Here is a 14631-nt window from a genome sequence, read left to right on the forward strand (position 1 = left end):
GTCCGCAGGGTCAATCCGTATGTGAAAATTTTATATACCAATAATGAAATATTAAGGTACGAAAGGGGTAGTTTCTCACATTTTTCTAAAAAAATGATGATTTTTCTACTCACATCTATACGTCATCTAAAAAACTTTAAAAAAAGGTTTTTACTAATTAATTTTCAAAATATGTATTTCTATTTCAACCTCTCTGGAAAAAAATCTGCAGATAAGGCGCGACGGTATATATCGCTATCTCTATAATCAAGAATCAACTATTTAATCTCCTCTACAAGCAACATTCAAAATTCCGCTTTGTTTCAACACATCTAGTGAACCTGAAAAATTCCGCGAAAAGAATATTATTTATTTAATTTTCAACATCGTAAACCGTGGACAATATAGCATCTATGTTTCCAAAATATTCCACTATAATATACAATTTATCTTGAAAATAATATGAATCACACGAATTTCTCGTAGGGAAATCCCTTAATCTAGAAAGCAGAACGAGAATGATAGTAACCCAGAAAATAAAAAATAAATAAAGAAGACGTTATACACGCCATCTTTTCCCTAGACTAGTAACCGATTATTAAGGTCAGCAGATTCCTACTTTGTGGATCAGGTGGAAGATTTGACAGTTATAATACTGCCTGTGTAAGAAGTTGTTGCAAACTTAAAGCCGGATCATATAAAGGTGTGCTAGTCATACAGTCAGTCAACAAATCTTCTCCTCTAGTTTTAAGTCAGTTTTGTTTTCTTTTTATGCGCGATCTAGAATTACTATACAGGTAAGCACTGATTTTTCTTCATAGATACAAAATGTATACAGTGTATGTACGTTTTCATAAGAATATAGTTTCTTTTTGTTTTCCTCTCTCTCTCTCTCTCTTCCTGTGTGTTTTTCCTTCCGGTAATTGCAATGGAAACTTCATGTGCAATCTGGATAACGTTCCATAATTTTCATTTATCTAGCAGCTCATAACACATCAATGTTAATTTTTTTTTATGTTATTATTTATCCTACTTGGTATTTTTATATTGATTCTGATATGAAATGTAAATCCCATGTTCATAATCTACAAATCAAATGAAGATTCACTTTCTAAAATATTTCGTTAATCGCTTTTTCTAATCACTCTTTACTATTCACTGTTCCATTCTTACTTCGTATACGATCTACCGATTTGAAATGGTGATTATTTGACTAACTCAAAACCTATTATACCACTACAGAAGAAACTGATAAGGCTAATTTTTCTAATGACTCTATTATACTCTTTCCATCTCTCTCTTCCAAGCAATAGAAATCCTACCACTTAGATACTTATATTTTTATAAATCCCTGTTGCTTCTCTTTAAACGTCAATACTCCCTACCATTAATATCCATTCGATCTTCTGCTAGGCGTAATGCCACATACTCATTACTAATTATTCGCACAAAAATATTAAAAAATACATTTCTCTTACCTAATACCTAAGTTTTATTACTCTCTTTCCATTGAAATTTTTAAATGCTCCCTCTTTATATACCTACAAAAGTACCTCAAAAGATATCTTCCGTCTATTAATGATATCTCATGTACTTTTAATTTTTTTTAAACATTTTTTCCTTCACTAAAAGCATTGATTTTTTTCCCTTATATTTATCAGCATCTTAAATATTTCGCCTTTTTTACGTCGGTAGCTCAATTATATTCAAATCATGCTTATTGTCTCTAATTTTGATATTTAAAATGCACCCACCACGCATTGCCACAATGGTATAACTGGTCTTTTTTTTTTCCTTGCCCCTTCATCCACTTACAGTATTACTCAATATCTAACTGATTATCAACACCACCCCTATTTAGATTTGTGTAGTCCCTTTTTTATGAAAAACTCATCATCTAGTATGTAACAATCATGTTTACCTTGGACGGTCAGTTCTCTCCATTTTTTGCGTGCGTTTGAAAATTTCTTTTGTTAAACAAATAAATACCTAAACTGTTTCTCATATGCCGAAATAAAAACAGAAATTGAAAATATAAATTGACCATGCATATATATATATATATATTTTCCGATCTTTTTTAATATTAGTTTGAATTATCTCAATGTAAGTATGGAGGTATACGTAAATATGAAAACAAACAAAATGATCAATCACTATGAATTTAATCACGCTTGCGAACAACTAACTTTAAAGAAAACTTTATGGGTTTACCCATACACTCATTAGAGAAGATATCGACGGCTCTTTCCTTTTTCCTTTCGTAGAAAATTGAATTTTTAAGTTATGCACGACATGAGAAAGGTGAACATTGCAAAACAGCGACAACTTCCAACTCTGCTTATACGCTCTCTACTATAATTAAATCTGAGTTCATTCCCATTTAGTCCCGTACATGGGGAATCTTTAAAATGCAAATATCTCAAAACATAGAATTTTGAGTTGTTGCCTTTTTGAATTGAGAACCCTTTGAACCGCTGTCGATATCTAATATAGAATGTTTAAAAATTTCAATAATTTTGAGAAATACAGAAATATGATACGAAGAAGAAGAATACAAATTGATACAGTTCTCCACAGAGGATTTACAATATGGATTTGCAACATTTGATGCTGTAGAAAGTGATGCAGCCATGAAATTATATGCGCTTCAACTGATACACATTGATTGAGACTCGAGGTCGTCTTAACAGCATCATAAGCTCCGGGCAAAGAGGTTTATCTGAGGCCCCCTAAATCGTTGAAAATTCCTACCTACCAATATTCGTACACGTACTATCGAAAATCATAACAAGATCTCATTGCCATAAAGGTCATAAAGGTCCTGTGCACTTGATTCCTCCAGGCCGTGTCCGGATAGGCCCATTCGTTAAAAGGGCACAACGAAAGATATAGATAATAAATTAATAAATATGTAAATATTATTTGAAGCAATTCGAAAAATGAATTTATGACAGTTTTCTGGTCAATCTATATCATATCATTGTGTGTGAGGTATATTGAAATTATTAGGATAATGAATTTTAATTAATTTATTTAACGTGAAATTTGAACTTGATATTGCACAAAAATATTCAACAGCTGATATGCTAAACATTATGTTGCATAAACTTGCATGATCACAGAATTACGAATAACAAAACAAAGATTTCTTCTCTTAAGATCAAAAAAAAAAAAATTGAAATGACAAGTAACACAGTATTAGACTGAATTTGTTATAAACGTTAATAAGAAAACATGTTTTGCTTTATTCCATAAATAAATCAATTCGTAGATCTCGACAAACATCAAATACTAGATAACAATATAATAAATGATAAGTAACAATTTGAGAATAATTGTACATTTAAGGTATACCAATGTTTAAAAAGTAGGCCGAATAAATTAACTATTTTTCTGCCTGGCAACAACTATTGTCACAAATGACATTTTGTTGGATTTAAAAAAAGTCATTCACGTTATAGCAAAAGATGAGCGCGTCATTTGACAGTGAAGAGCTATTTCCAGCTAAGATAACCCTGAATGTATAAAATAGAAACAGGTTAAGAGAATCAAGGTTAAGAAGGCTGGAAAACAATCGTGTTTTTTTAATCATTATTAGTAGTGTTAGTATCAATCAGTGAGAAACCATTGCACTGTTTCTGTCCGATTGCGAAAACCTGAGAAAGAAAAAATCTTATAAATTGCTATTACACCATTAGTTACAGGAAAGAGATTTCATTTTATTGACTGTGTCGCTGTTATATGGCATAATGACATTGCATTTGACAGAAGTGTATTTACATGAAGAGGAAGATCGTGGATGCTACATTAAATTCTTATGAAGCTCGTGTTTACGGATACAGGTTTCATTTTTAAATCAGACACTCCATCAAAGACATAGTAAAACTGGATAAGAGGTCGACCAAAAAATTTGATGTCATTATCATGATCTCTAACAAGCAAATTCGGACACGAATATATGCATTTAACACATGTCATATTTTCAGAGCAATATAAGGAGATACAGGCATTTTTTTCAAAATTTTTAATTTTTAATAGATATTTTCATAAAAAATTATTTTTTTATTATGAATGATTGCAGGTAATTTCCCATATCTCAGTTAAAGTAATGTTATACAAAATCAAATGCTACGTGTACACTGGATTACTGAATTATGGTTGGCTTTGGAACTCCATGTTTTAGATCCTGATAAAATTTACTGTATTTAATTTGATACACTGTACTTTCTTTATTTCTTCTAATTTTTTTAATGTTTGTAAACTCGCCAAAATTAAATTTGAATTTCTTTTTCAGATGGCAAATATTTTCTTAGTGTCCATAGTAGGAATTATTTGCTTTTCTAAACTGTCATTGCAAGAGCACCTCAACCCACATTTGAAAGCAGATATATATAACAACGCACCACCTGTGATACAAGCTGCTCTCAGAAATGTCGGTTTAGGGCCAAGCTCAGGACATTTACCTACCATCAGAATGCAAAGTTACGAAGCTGTAGAAAGTAAACACCATAAATTGAGTTTGCAAACTCCATTTCAAGAGAAGGTGTCTAATCGTTACGGATACCTTCCAATACGTTCACCAGCTGCACCTGTAGGACCTAACAAACCAGCTTTTGAGAACATACGACGAGGAGAGCCGCCTTTTGTGGTCATCAGACCTCTGACAATTCCAAACCGCAGAATGCCAGCTCAAAAGTCTAAAGCCCGGATAGTTCTTGCTCTTCCTAATGACAAAATTCAGATTTTGAGCGCAGACGTTGCTGATTCAAACAGAGGTTCCAGTGTTATCCCTTCTTCAGTGACATTTAAAGAATTAGGAGATGGTGATCTTATAAGCGATGATAAGAAAAATTTTGAAGGCAGAAACTTTGGTACCTCGACATCTAAACTGCGGCCACAAGTTTTGTATCACCATAGCAACGAATACCATGATATAAAGGATCATAGAGGGCGAAATGGTCGCAAGCGTTACAACTTTCTACCAATAGATCATGACAGTCATCAAGAAGATTCCGAAGAAGATCTTCCCTATGGTAATAGAGAATCTAGTCGAACCAAAGGCCACCCTTACGAAGAATACGGAGACTTGATCTCCGCTGGTGGACATCTGACACTTCTCAAGGCTCAAAAGACAGGTATGCCAAAGATTTTAAAAGCTCAACGAGCTTCTGGAAGACCGGTAGAAGCAATGAAAGCAATCCTTATCGAGCCACAAAATTTGAAAGCTAAAAGGTAAATTTCTTATTAGCGCTCTTTTTGTATCTGGTGATTTAACTGTTGTTGGGTTTCCAGACCCCCTTATATACGGAAGTGACCTGTTTTTCGAAGAAATTTCGAAATGTTCAGGAAAATTTCATTAAAAAAATCTGTTTGTGTCGTATTTTAATTGTCAGAAAAAAGACCTAGCGAAATGAAGTTTTATGTGCAATCTTACATGTAGGCTAGTGGATTTACATACGTCGTACTGAGGATTGTATTGCAAGGAGGACAACAAGAACGAAGTTCCGTTTAAATTATACTACTGTACATTCACCCTACGTGCGGGAGAAAAAGCAGATACTATCCATCGTGTTGAAAGCCGAATGTGCATATAAAATAAATATAGTGTAACAAACATAATCATCTTACATACACACATCTCGCTATTCCTGTTTTAGAAATTTATTAAACATGGAAAAAAATTGATGACTTAAATAGAAAGAGAATGTTTTCCTCAATAGTAGTTTGTAAAAGTTATTAGAGCTAAAACGGTGGTCAAATGAAAATAAATACGTATGAATAATTTTCCTATTATTTTTCAGAGTGACATATATGAAGTCTGACGTTCGAAAAGTTACTCCAATGAAAGCGAGACTTGTTAAAGCTTCTTCAGTGAGTGCGTCAAAAACAAAATCCCAACCAGTTCATATCAAATCTGCTACTTACGCAAAAGGAAAAACTCATAGGCATGACAGATCATCACACGTCTTCGGGGCATCGAATATTCATGTGATAAGAGTTGAACCGCAACTGGAGACTGGCGAATCAAGATTGTTGGGAGACACAGGTGTTCCTCCGCAAAATGATGCAACAGTTGACCATGACAATCAAGTTCCTCCGATCGACTTACAATGTGGTGGAAATAATGACTTGGGATGGTGTGATCTTGGCCCGCATTATCCGATGTAAGTTTTATTTTAGTTTTCTGCTGAGACCAAAAGTATCAACTGACATATTATTTTTATAATGATCTTTCTTTATTAATACAGTAAATAATATAGATAATACATTTTTAGATTTCCACCTATACCCTCCCTCCTATGCTAATAATACAATTTTGTAGGGAGAGCCCCATTCCTTCCTCTGTATCCGCCTGTGTCTCAACCTTACTGACGCTCTAGTATACAGTTACTGAAAACTGATTACGTGAGTATCGTGATGGCCAAGATCAGCGTTTCTCAACCCATGGTCCGCAGACCACAGGAGGTCCACAAACAAATTTGATCATTCAATTCTAACTGAATGAAAAATTATTCAACTGTTTTAATTGATATTAACGATATCCCCATATGGGATCAAATAAAAATTGTATATTTATACTGAGGTTCACCATACGTCATCAATACTGGAAATTACGATCCTAAATACCGGATATCACTAATTGTAGCCAAAAAATACAATTTACGACAAATGCTCTAATTACTGATATAATGGGTGAAGGGTGGGGAAATAAAGTGCTGTGGTATAAATTGCAGTAAACAAAAATTTATTCAGAAAAAAACATCCAAACCACAGGATGACCATATTTCATTAAAGGAAAAATAAGGGGAACTCGTCAGCTCTGCCCCCCCCCTCCTAACGCATATTTGGATCAAAGACGTACGGGGGGGACACAAACCCCCTATGCCCCCCCCCAGACTATCAGAAATTTATTTTTGATGCAAAAGATATTTTGAAAGAAATTAAAATATCAGAAGAAAATATTTGTATGTTATAAAATACTTTAGATGCATAGCCGCTGTGGTGGTCGAGTGGTTATAGTGACGGACTCGCGATGCGAGGATCCGGGTTCGAACCCCACAGTGGTGGTTGGCTGAAGTTGGTTTTCTGTGGTTCCCAACTTCAAGGCGCAAATGCGAGCCGATCTCCCCGTTGAAAAGTCTCGCCACAGAGAGCAACAGTCCTACAACGATAAATCATTCAATCATAACACTTCACTCATAGTTAGAAAAACTGGTGGCAGATGGCAGCACTACACATAACAAGCATTACAGAGAAACAAAAAAACTTCACGTCAGGTTTCACTACGCGTACACGCACATTCCCGCATGTACCGATTCGTTGGGGGTTGCGGGGGGGGGGGTGCATGTGTGGTGTAGCAGTAGTAGGTAGGGCCTCCAAAAAAAAAATGGCTCGGGGATCCATGATGTTCTTAAGTCAGCCACCTCGTTGGGCAATTTGCCTGTTGTGGCGTCGTATTTGTATTAATATAACCGATTTCTGTTAATTTCAATGCTATTTGAAGGTTAAGAACTCAAAATTTCTTTTTAATAAATTCATTGCGACCCGCCTCTTTTGTGCCCCTTCCAAATGTTGATCCTGCCTATGCCTCTAATTAGATCGCTGACGTAAGCATCATTCAAACCCCCTGCTACTAGCACAAAACATGGCATGCTAGTAGCAGGGGGACAGATTTGCTGACATTTGATCACAAGGGGGAAGCCCTTGTAATCAAATGTCAGCAAATCTGAAACCCGTCAGACCAGACACGACCCAGGCTCTGTCCCTCCCAGGATATAAGCCTTTTACCCGTGTGGGTTGTATCGTGCTGGGGAGAAATCTGAAACCCCACACCCCTCCCCCATCTATGCTGACGTAATACTTGAATGGCCTCTCAGGCCTGTAATACACATGCTACTGCATGTGTGGTGTAGCAGTAGTAGGTAGGGCCTCCAAAAAATGGCTCGGGGATCCATGATGTTGTTAAGTCAGCCACCTCGTTGGGCAGTTTATTGCCTGTTGTGGCGTTGTATTTGTATAAAAACATGCCACTTTCGAGCATATGCAATCAATGAGATTATTGGTAACAGTCGTGCAAATATTACTAATAATCTCTGGTTGGATGTCACTCCTCAAAAACCGAATTTTGGACGGTTTTTAAAGGCATAACGCTGTATGTGTGTGTGAAACCGGCATTAGGTACAAACTTCATAGCCGTACCCAGAATTTTCTCGGGGGGGCTCAGATTTTTTGCCTTCTGGGAGGGGGTTTACGTTTTTTCCTGAAAAAAAATAAATAATACTATAATCTCGGCTCGGGGGGGGGGGGGGGGGGGGCTTTGCGTACGCCAATGAAACATAGTGCATGCTGATTTCCGATTCCGCGAGTCGGCACCGTTACGGATTGGTTAAAAACCGGAAATTCAAGCCTTTAGTTTTTAGTTTGAGGCCGGCTTACACTATATAAAAAAGTTTGATAAAAGATCTTCCATAAAACTTGAAAAAAAAACAACAATAGTGGTTACAGGCCGGTCGTTCACTTGAAGTGATAAACCAGTCCTGCGCAATTGTCCGTATTCGTAAAGACTGAAACACACTACACTGATGTGACGTGATTTCACGTCACGTCAGAGACATTGTAGATTCTGATTCGTGGAAATTCTGTGACGGAGAAATCTCACGTCATATAATTTCAACGTCCACGAATCGGAATTCACAATGTCTCTGACGTGATGCGATTATCACGTCACGTCAGTGTAGTGTGTTTCGGCCTTTATCCTATTGCATAGAAAGTAAGAGAACGTCATCCACTGCAAACGATCCTGATCGAGCGATATATCACAGACGAGAGAGAAATCACGATAAATCCGCTTAGATTGAGATTTTCGCATCTTGTATTATCTGGCAGTATGGTTTGGTTGCTTACTGTTTTCACGCCATCGTTCCGTTTTTCGTCTTCTTTCGGTCGGTCTCTTTCTCCGTGCCAAAGCCGTTTGAAAGTTAACTCTAAATGCATCTTAATATATCTTTGCTCTATACAGGCTCCCTCCTTCCTTCTCACATGAGCATGAAAGCTCGAAATTTGATAATTGTCGTTCATGGATTGTGATGGTAAGTAGTAATCTATTAAATATAATTATTTATTTGTTTAACGACAAGAACGCCTTCTCCGAGTTTGTGCCAGATGTTTCATTAAAATGGACTTGATAAATATTTTCAAAAATTTTAGTTTTTTTATATTTTTTTAAGATTGTTTAAAGAACACATTCGTCTGCGTGGAGTGTGGTCGTGAACTGAGTAACGTGTAAAGGTCGCTTTCAGTGGACGACGCCCTGTCGGCCGTTGCCGTTTTTCACGGTAAACAAGCAGCAGTATGAAGATCTAAACTAGTTTCTAAACGAGTTACCAACCTAAAATAATCGATTTTCTAACTGAACGAGAAAATTCAAGCAATGGAATTCATGAATTCAGAGATAGTCGTGGTCCACACCCTGGTCTATTCCTGGGCGCCTGATCTATTCCCTGGTCTACTCCTCCGCGCGTTATCTTTTCTTAATTTTCGAAGCTGGTAACCCTATTCCCGACACATTTCTCTGGGTCAGTGGCATTTACTACATAATTATAAGTCACCCCCCCCCCGACTCATCACCTGGGATAGCCCGATTCAAATTCTCGTTGCTCGGCTACTATGATATCAATTTCCAAGAATCGAATTTCGGGAATATCGAATTTCGAGCAGTGGCGTCCAAGTCGGGTTGCTCGAACACCTTCAGTACATATTTTTTTTTCACATGACAGAGTACCCTCTGGAATAACTCGAAAATCATGTCTCCTACCGAGCACTCACACTTCTAAAACACTCCCGATACCCGGCCCCAAGTCTACTGTGTTGTCCACAGCCAATATCTTGTGAAGAAAATGATCTTCAATTGTTGAGTCAAAAATATTTTTAGTCATTTTAATTGTTAACGATCTAATCCATTTTTGAACTATGAAGCAAGTACTTGGAAAGGAAAAAAGATATGAAATTACCGAGCTATTATTGTCATTTCTAAAATGTGTGTATTGTATTTATATTTATTTTAAAACCTAAAATGAACAAATCCATTTTTTACGTTGTGCAGCTGTTCAAACAAATGCTTATTCAAATGTGCATCAATTTTCCGAAATTATTAAATATAAAAAGACCCAAATTTTATTTGTCTCTTCAACTCTCTCTGAAGCAAAGATTTTAACCTGTTTAGTTGCAAGCTTTTGGCAATAAATATGCCAGTGAAGAAACCCAAAAAAAGAGAGAAGAGAAGTTGAATGTATTTTTCTATTCAGACAAGGCCAAGATATCTCATTCCTGATCGTTAAGGGGTTCAAATGTTCTTTCAAACTTTTATACAATAGGAGTCTTACTCACCTGAATGTGCATTTTAACTGCAGAAGACATTTATTTATGATTCTTTTTTAAAGTTATGAGGGCATATGCTATTTAGAAAAAATATAGCACAAAAAATACTATTCTCCCCCTCTCTCAAAAATATTCACTGAAATTTGACTTCACGCTTTTTCAAGAAAAATGTTTTAAAAGTGTGTTTACAAATAACATGCTTGCATGTATGATGATTCACAATGTGAAAAATTAATATCTTTCCTGTAATTTTCAAAAATGTTTTGATGTTTCAGTTCTGAAGTTGCTCAAATAGTGGAAGTATGTGAAGAATTGGTCACCAGAATGTACGTAGATATGCCAGTAACACCTGATGTACTTGAAGACCTGAAATCATATTCTATGTCACATAATATCACTGAGCATTTTAACAGGAGATGGGACAGTAATAATTGGAAGACAGAGGAAAAGTCCTCTAAATTGCTGCAAGGAACACTATGCAATGTAGAAAGAAGTATTATTAGGCCAAGCTTTGCTCAAGACCTTAGAGGGAAATGGCACGTTATTATACAAACTGATAAATTTCCCCAAAAGATTTCACTAGAGGTTTGCAGGTAATGTAGATTTAAAGTACTAATGTAGATTTAAAAGAAAAAAAGTGGTATTTATAAAAGATAAAAAGTGTTATCTTACTTGATAGGCCTATATTGTTTTAATTTACCAAAGAAAAAATAGTTGCATTTTATCTGCTTTTTCATTAAAAAATGTGTCTATTTTTTGAAACTAGCAATAAGGTTTTGAACTTTGGTTTTAATTGCAGGAAGCCTGGTGATCCATGCAATCAGAATGAAGTATGTAATCGTAATTCTCAATGTGTACAGAAATATACGTATCAACATTTAATAAGCTTTGATCCTGAAAGTGCAGAAACTTGCCCTTTTACCAGGGTTTACAAATTTCCAACATCATGTGTATGTCGTGTCTCTTCGGGATATAGTCGGTGAAACAGAAACCTCCGGCCTCACGAGTAAGAACTCAATATTGTGAATTATGTTTTTTTTTTTGTGTGTAAGAACTTGGTTTTTGAATTCATTTGTTGTTCGTGCGATTTCCAATGTTTAAAGAATCATATTCACTTTTTCATATTCAAAAATGTGACTTTTCAGTTATTTATGTTTGTATTAGTTGAATTACATCAAAGTTATTCATTTTGTCTCTAAAGGAGAAAACCTTTGTGTGTATAGTGTGCAGCTAAAGCATTATTAGGATTGTCTAACCTAATCTTGAATGAAAATTTTTCCTAATTGTAAATCTATTGTTTTTATTCATTGTGAAAGTATCATCAGTGCTGGATTACTGATGTTAAATGGTAATTTGTTACTATTGTTTGACAGATATTTAGAAACCATATAATTTATAGTTTTAAAAAATTGTATTAACTGCATCTGTTTTTTTGTAATAAAAGATTATATACCATTTACAGTATTTTCCTAATGAAATATCATGCTCATGATATTTATTACGGAGAAGACGTTTTTGTGGATATTATATACAAAGCAGCTTATATATCATGTTTATTTTCACCTAAAATGCTAGAATGACAGATTTTTGATAAGAATGTTCCATATTCTTTTTAAAAAGATAAAAATATCAAATTAATTTCAGATTGATTACCATGGTAAACAATATCACACATTTAGCTCAGTAACGGTCTTAGGGCGCCAAATTCATAACTTATAGGGGGAGCCGAAACGAGTTAGAAAACATAAAATTATAACAATACTACATATAAATAGAAAATATTCCTGTGCAAAATACAGATGAAAAATAAGTGATGAGAAGAAAAATTCAAGGTTTAAGTTGATGAGCAGTGCACATACAGTGCATATATACTGTATACCGATTTCCGTGAAGATAATCATATTAACCACCTAAAACTGCTGCCCTCTAAATTTTGCTGCCCAAGCAGTTGCCCCCTCTAGTTCCGGCCATTGCTGGAAGTCAAGGTTTCTAGAATATATAAGTATATAAATACTGGAAGTGTGTTTCCTTTGCAAAAAAAAAATATTTTATTCTTTTATTTTGTCCCTATTATTTTTTTACGAAGACAGTTGAGACCTCTTCCTCTTTCCTTTCAACATATGTATGTCAGATTATTTTTTTTTAGGCATAATCCGAATTTGAGGGAGTTGACTCTAATTTAAAATTAGGTTTCAGTTGTGCCTTTTTCGCTTTTATGTGACGATTTGACTTGGCCTTTTGAAAGTCGTATAAATGGGGTTCTCTTTCCCCGCAGAATGTCTTTCTTCATTCCCCTCTTCCTGGAGAGGAGCCGTTAATTCTCAAAAGGCACAGTGATACGATTGGCTGATGATGCAACGGAAATGAATGGGTTGCCGACTTGGCGCCAACATATTACCTGGCTACGTTTAACGATATATTTACTTAATTTTACATGGTGCTAACAACCGCAGTTGGTGTAGTGGTTAACGTAAGAGGTTCTATCATCAAAGGTTGTGGGTTCGAATCCCATTCAGATCGCGCACACAGCTGTTGCTTTTTTTTTTCCTCCCTTCCATCTTCATTTCTTGATCTTTTAAATTAATTGTTTTGGTTACGATCATTCTAGTAAAAATTGGAACTTCGGAACCTGTCCGGCCGTGGTATATAGTATTGCCCGTGGCCAATTTTTGGAACATTCTGTTTGAACTTGTCAGTTTTGTCATGTTTCTGGTTGTGGTGAAAACAGAGTTGATAATTTCAATCCGGGGGTAAGGGACCCTTTAACGGCCGGAGGAGCGACGTCCGAGCCCGCCTGACAGAGCCGTTTGCGGGCCGCAGGCCAGCACCTCCTAGAGATAGGCCTCCGCAGTCTGCTTGTGACGTCAGTAGGTAGTATTACGTCAGCATCGATGGGGGGGGGGGTGTTTCAATTTGCTGACAGGAGGAGGAGGTTTGGATGATGCTTACGTCATCAACCACCCTTTATGAAGATATGAAATATTCTTATGGCATCTTATTCGGTGCGCCAAAAACGGGAAAACCTTTCGATACTTATTGGGCACCTGAACTAACATTCTCCCTATTGATAAGTCCTCCCCTACAGAGTCGCTTCAGCGATCTCTAAATGTTTCACGGATCCTTCAAGTGCTCTGGAACTGTGCTACGCATCACTCAATCCGTAATTATGCCACGGATCACTTAAGCAATCTGGGAATGTTCCGCCGGTAACTTGAGTGATGTAGAACCGCACTGGAGGCCGCTCAAGTGCTCTAAAACTGTGCCACGTCACTCAAGGGATCTCTAAATGTGCCACGGATCGTTAAGTGTTCTGCAACTGTGTCGCGGGTTACTTAGGTGATCTTTGAGGCCTTCAGTGATCTGAAAATGTGCCACCGGCCACTTAAATGTTCTGGAATTGTGCCACGTGGTCATTTACGCGATTTGTAAATGTGCCGCTTAGTCCATTTTTGCAAAATTAGGTTTGGGGGGGGGGGGCAAGACACATCAGATAACCTTCAGGGCCACATTTGGTCCGCGGGCCAAGGGTTTACCATATATGGCTTAAAGAGAAATTTTGACTTCTTACCCTTCAAATAGCATTGAAATTAACAGAAATTGATTATAACAACATATAGTATTTTCTTTTTAAATTTAAATTTTTTTTTTAAATAATTTTTGCATTAAAAAATTTTTTTTTTCATCGGGGGAGGTGAATGAGCCCCCTATCCCCCTCCCGCATACGTTTCTGATCCCACCAATATTCATTAGGACAGCGGTTCTCAACCTTTTTTGACCCACGGAGCCCTTTCCGGTATGTAATTTCTACGGAGCCCCGGACGCCTATTTTTTATTTATTCATCAAAGTTTCTGACTTATTTTTATTATTCAAAAATATTAATAATTATTTTTATTAATATTATTATTATTAATTTATTATTATTATTTACCGGGGCTCGGCGGAGCACCGGTTGAGAACAGCTGCATTAGAAGGTAGGGGGCAGTGATGACGAAATTCTGCTGACGAGAAGGGAGGTTAGAGTTTTGCTGACAAGGGGGGCAAAGGGGGTAAAAAATGGCTAAAAATTTGCTTACGTAGTACTTGAACCCAAGAGTTTTATAACATGGGAACATAAATCAATCCCATATTTTAGGAAACAGTAGTGACTAACAATAAACTGCTCCCACCCACACATCACCCTGGATCAGCAACCGAGGAGAGAGAGGGGAAGCAACACTTGGTCTATGACCGGCCCTGATTTAGCATATATCCAGTAGCTTTTGAACCAGGAA

The 14631-nt window shown here is 36.3% G+C and overlaps 1 protein-coding gene across 1 annotated transcript; it reads left to right on the top strand.

Annotated features, from left to right (window-relative positions):
- Positions 1 to 624: 624 nt before the first annotated feature.
- Positions 625 to 11813, top strand: LOC149085578 (uncharacterized). The gene is made up of 5 exons (XM_089233701.1): positions 625 to 776; positions 4277 to 5214; positions 5784 to 6146; positions 10635 to 10952; positions 11159 to 11813. The coding sequence occupies exons 2-5, from the start codon at positions 4277 to 4279 to the stop codon at positions 11340 to 11342; spliced, it is 1803 nt and encodes a 600-aa protein (XP_089089827.1). The 5' UTR covers positions 625 to 776; the 3' UTR covers positions 11343 to 11813.
- Positions 11814 to 14631: the final 2818 nt, after the last annotated feature.

Source organism: Pholcus phalangioides, unplaced genomic scaffold (genome assembly GCF_987345545.1).
Source record: "Pholcus phalangioides strain wild (caught in Gottingen) unplaced genomic scaffold, Ppha-v1.0 ptg000007l_1, whole genome shotgun sequence".
In the NCBI taxonomy this organism is placed as follows: Eukaryota; Metazoa; Arthropoda; class Arachnida; order Araneae; family Pholcidae; genus Pholcus; species Pholcus phalangioides.

Bases quoted from the DNA above. Each gene is read 5' to 3' on its own strand.
- LOC149085578 (XM_089233701.1), top strand. From the start codon at position 4,277: ATGGCAAATATTTTCTTAGTGTCCATAGTAGGAATTATTTGCTTTTCT. The intron at 5,215-5,783 runs GTAAATTTCTTA...ATTATTTTTCAG, and splicing joins CAAAATTTGAAAGCTAAAAG to AGTGACATATATGAAGTCTG. The intron at 10,953-11,158 runs GTAATGTAGATT...TTTTAATTGCAG, and splicing joins ATTTCACTAGAGGTTTGCAG to GAAGCCTGGTGATCCATGCA.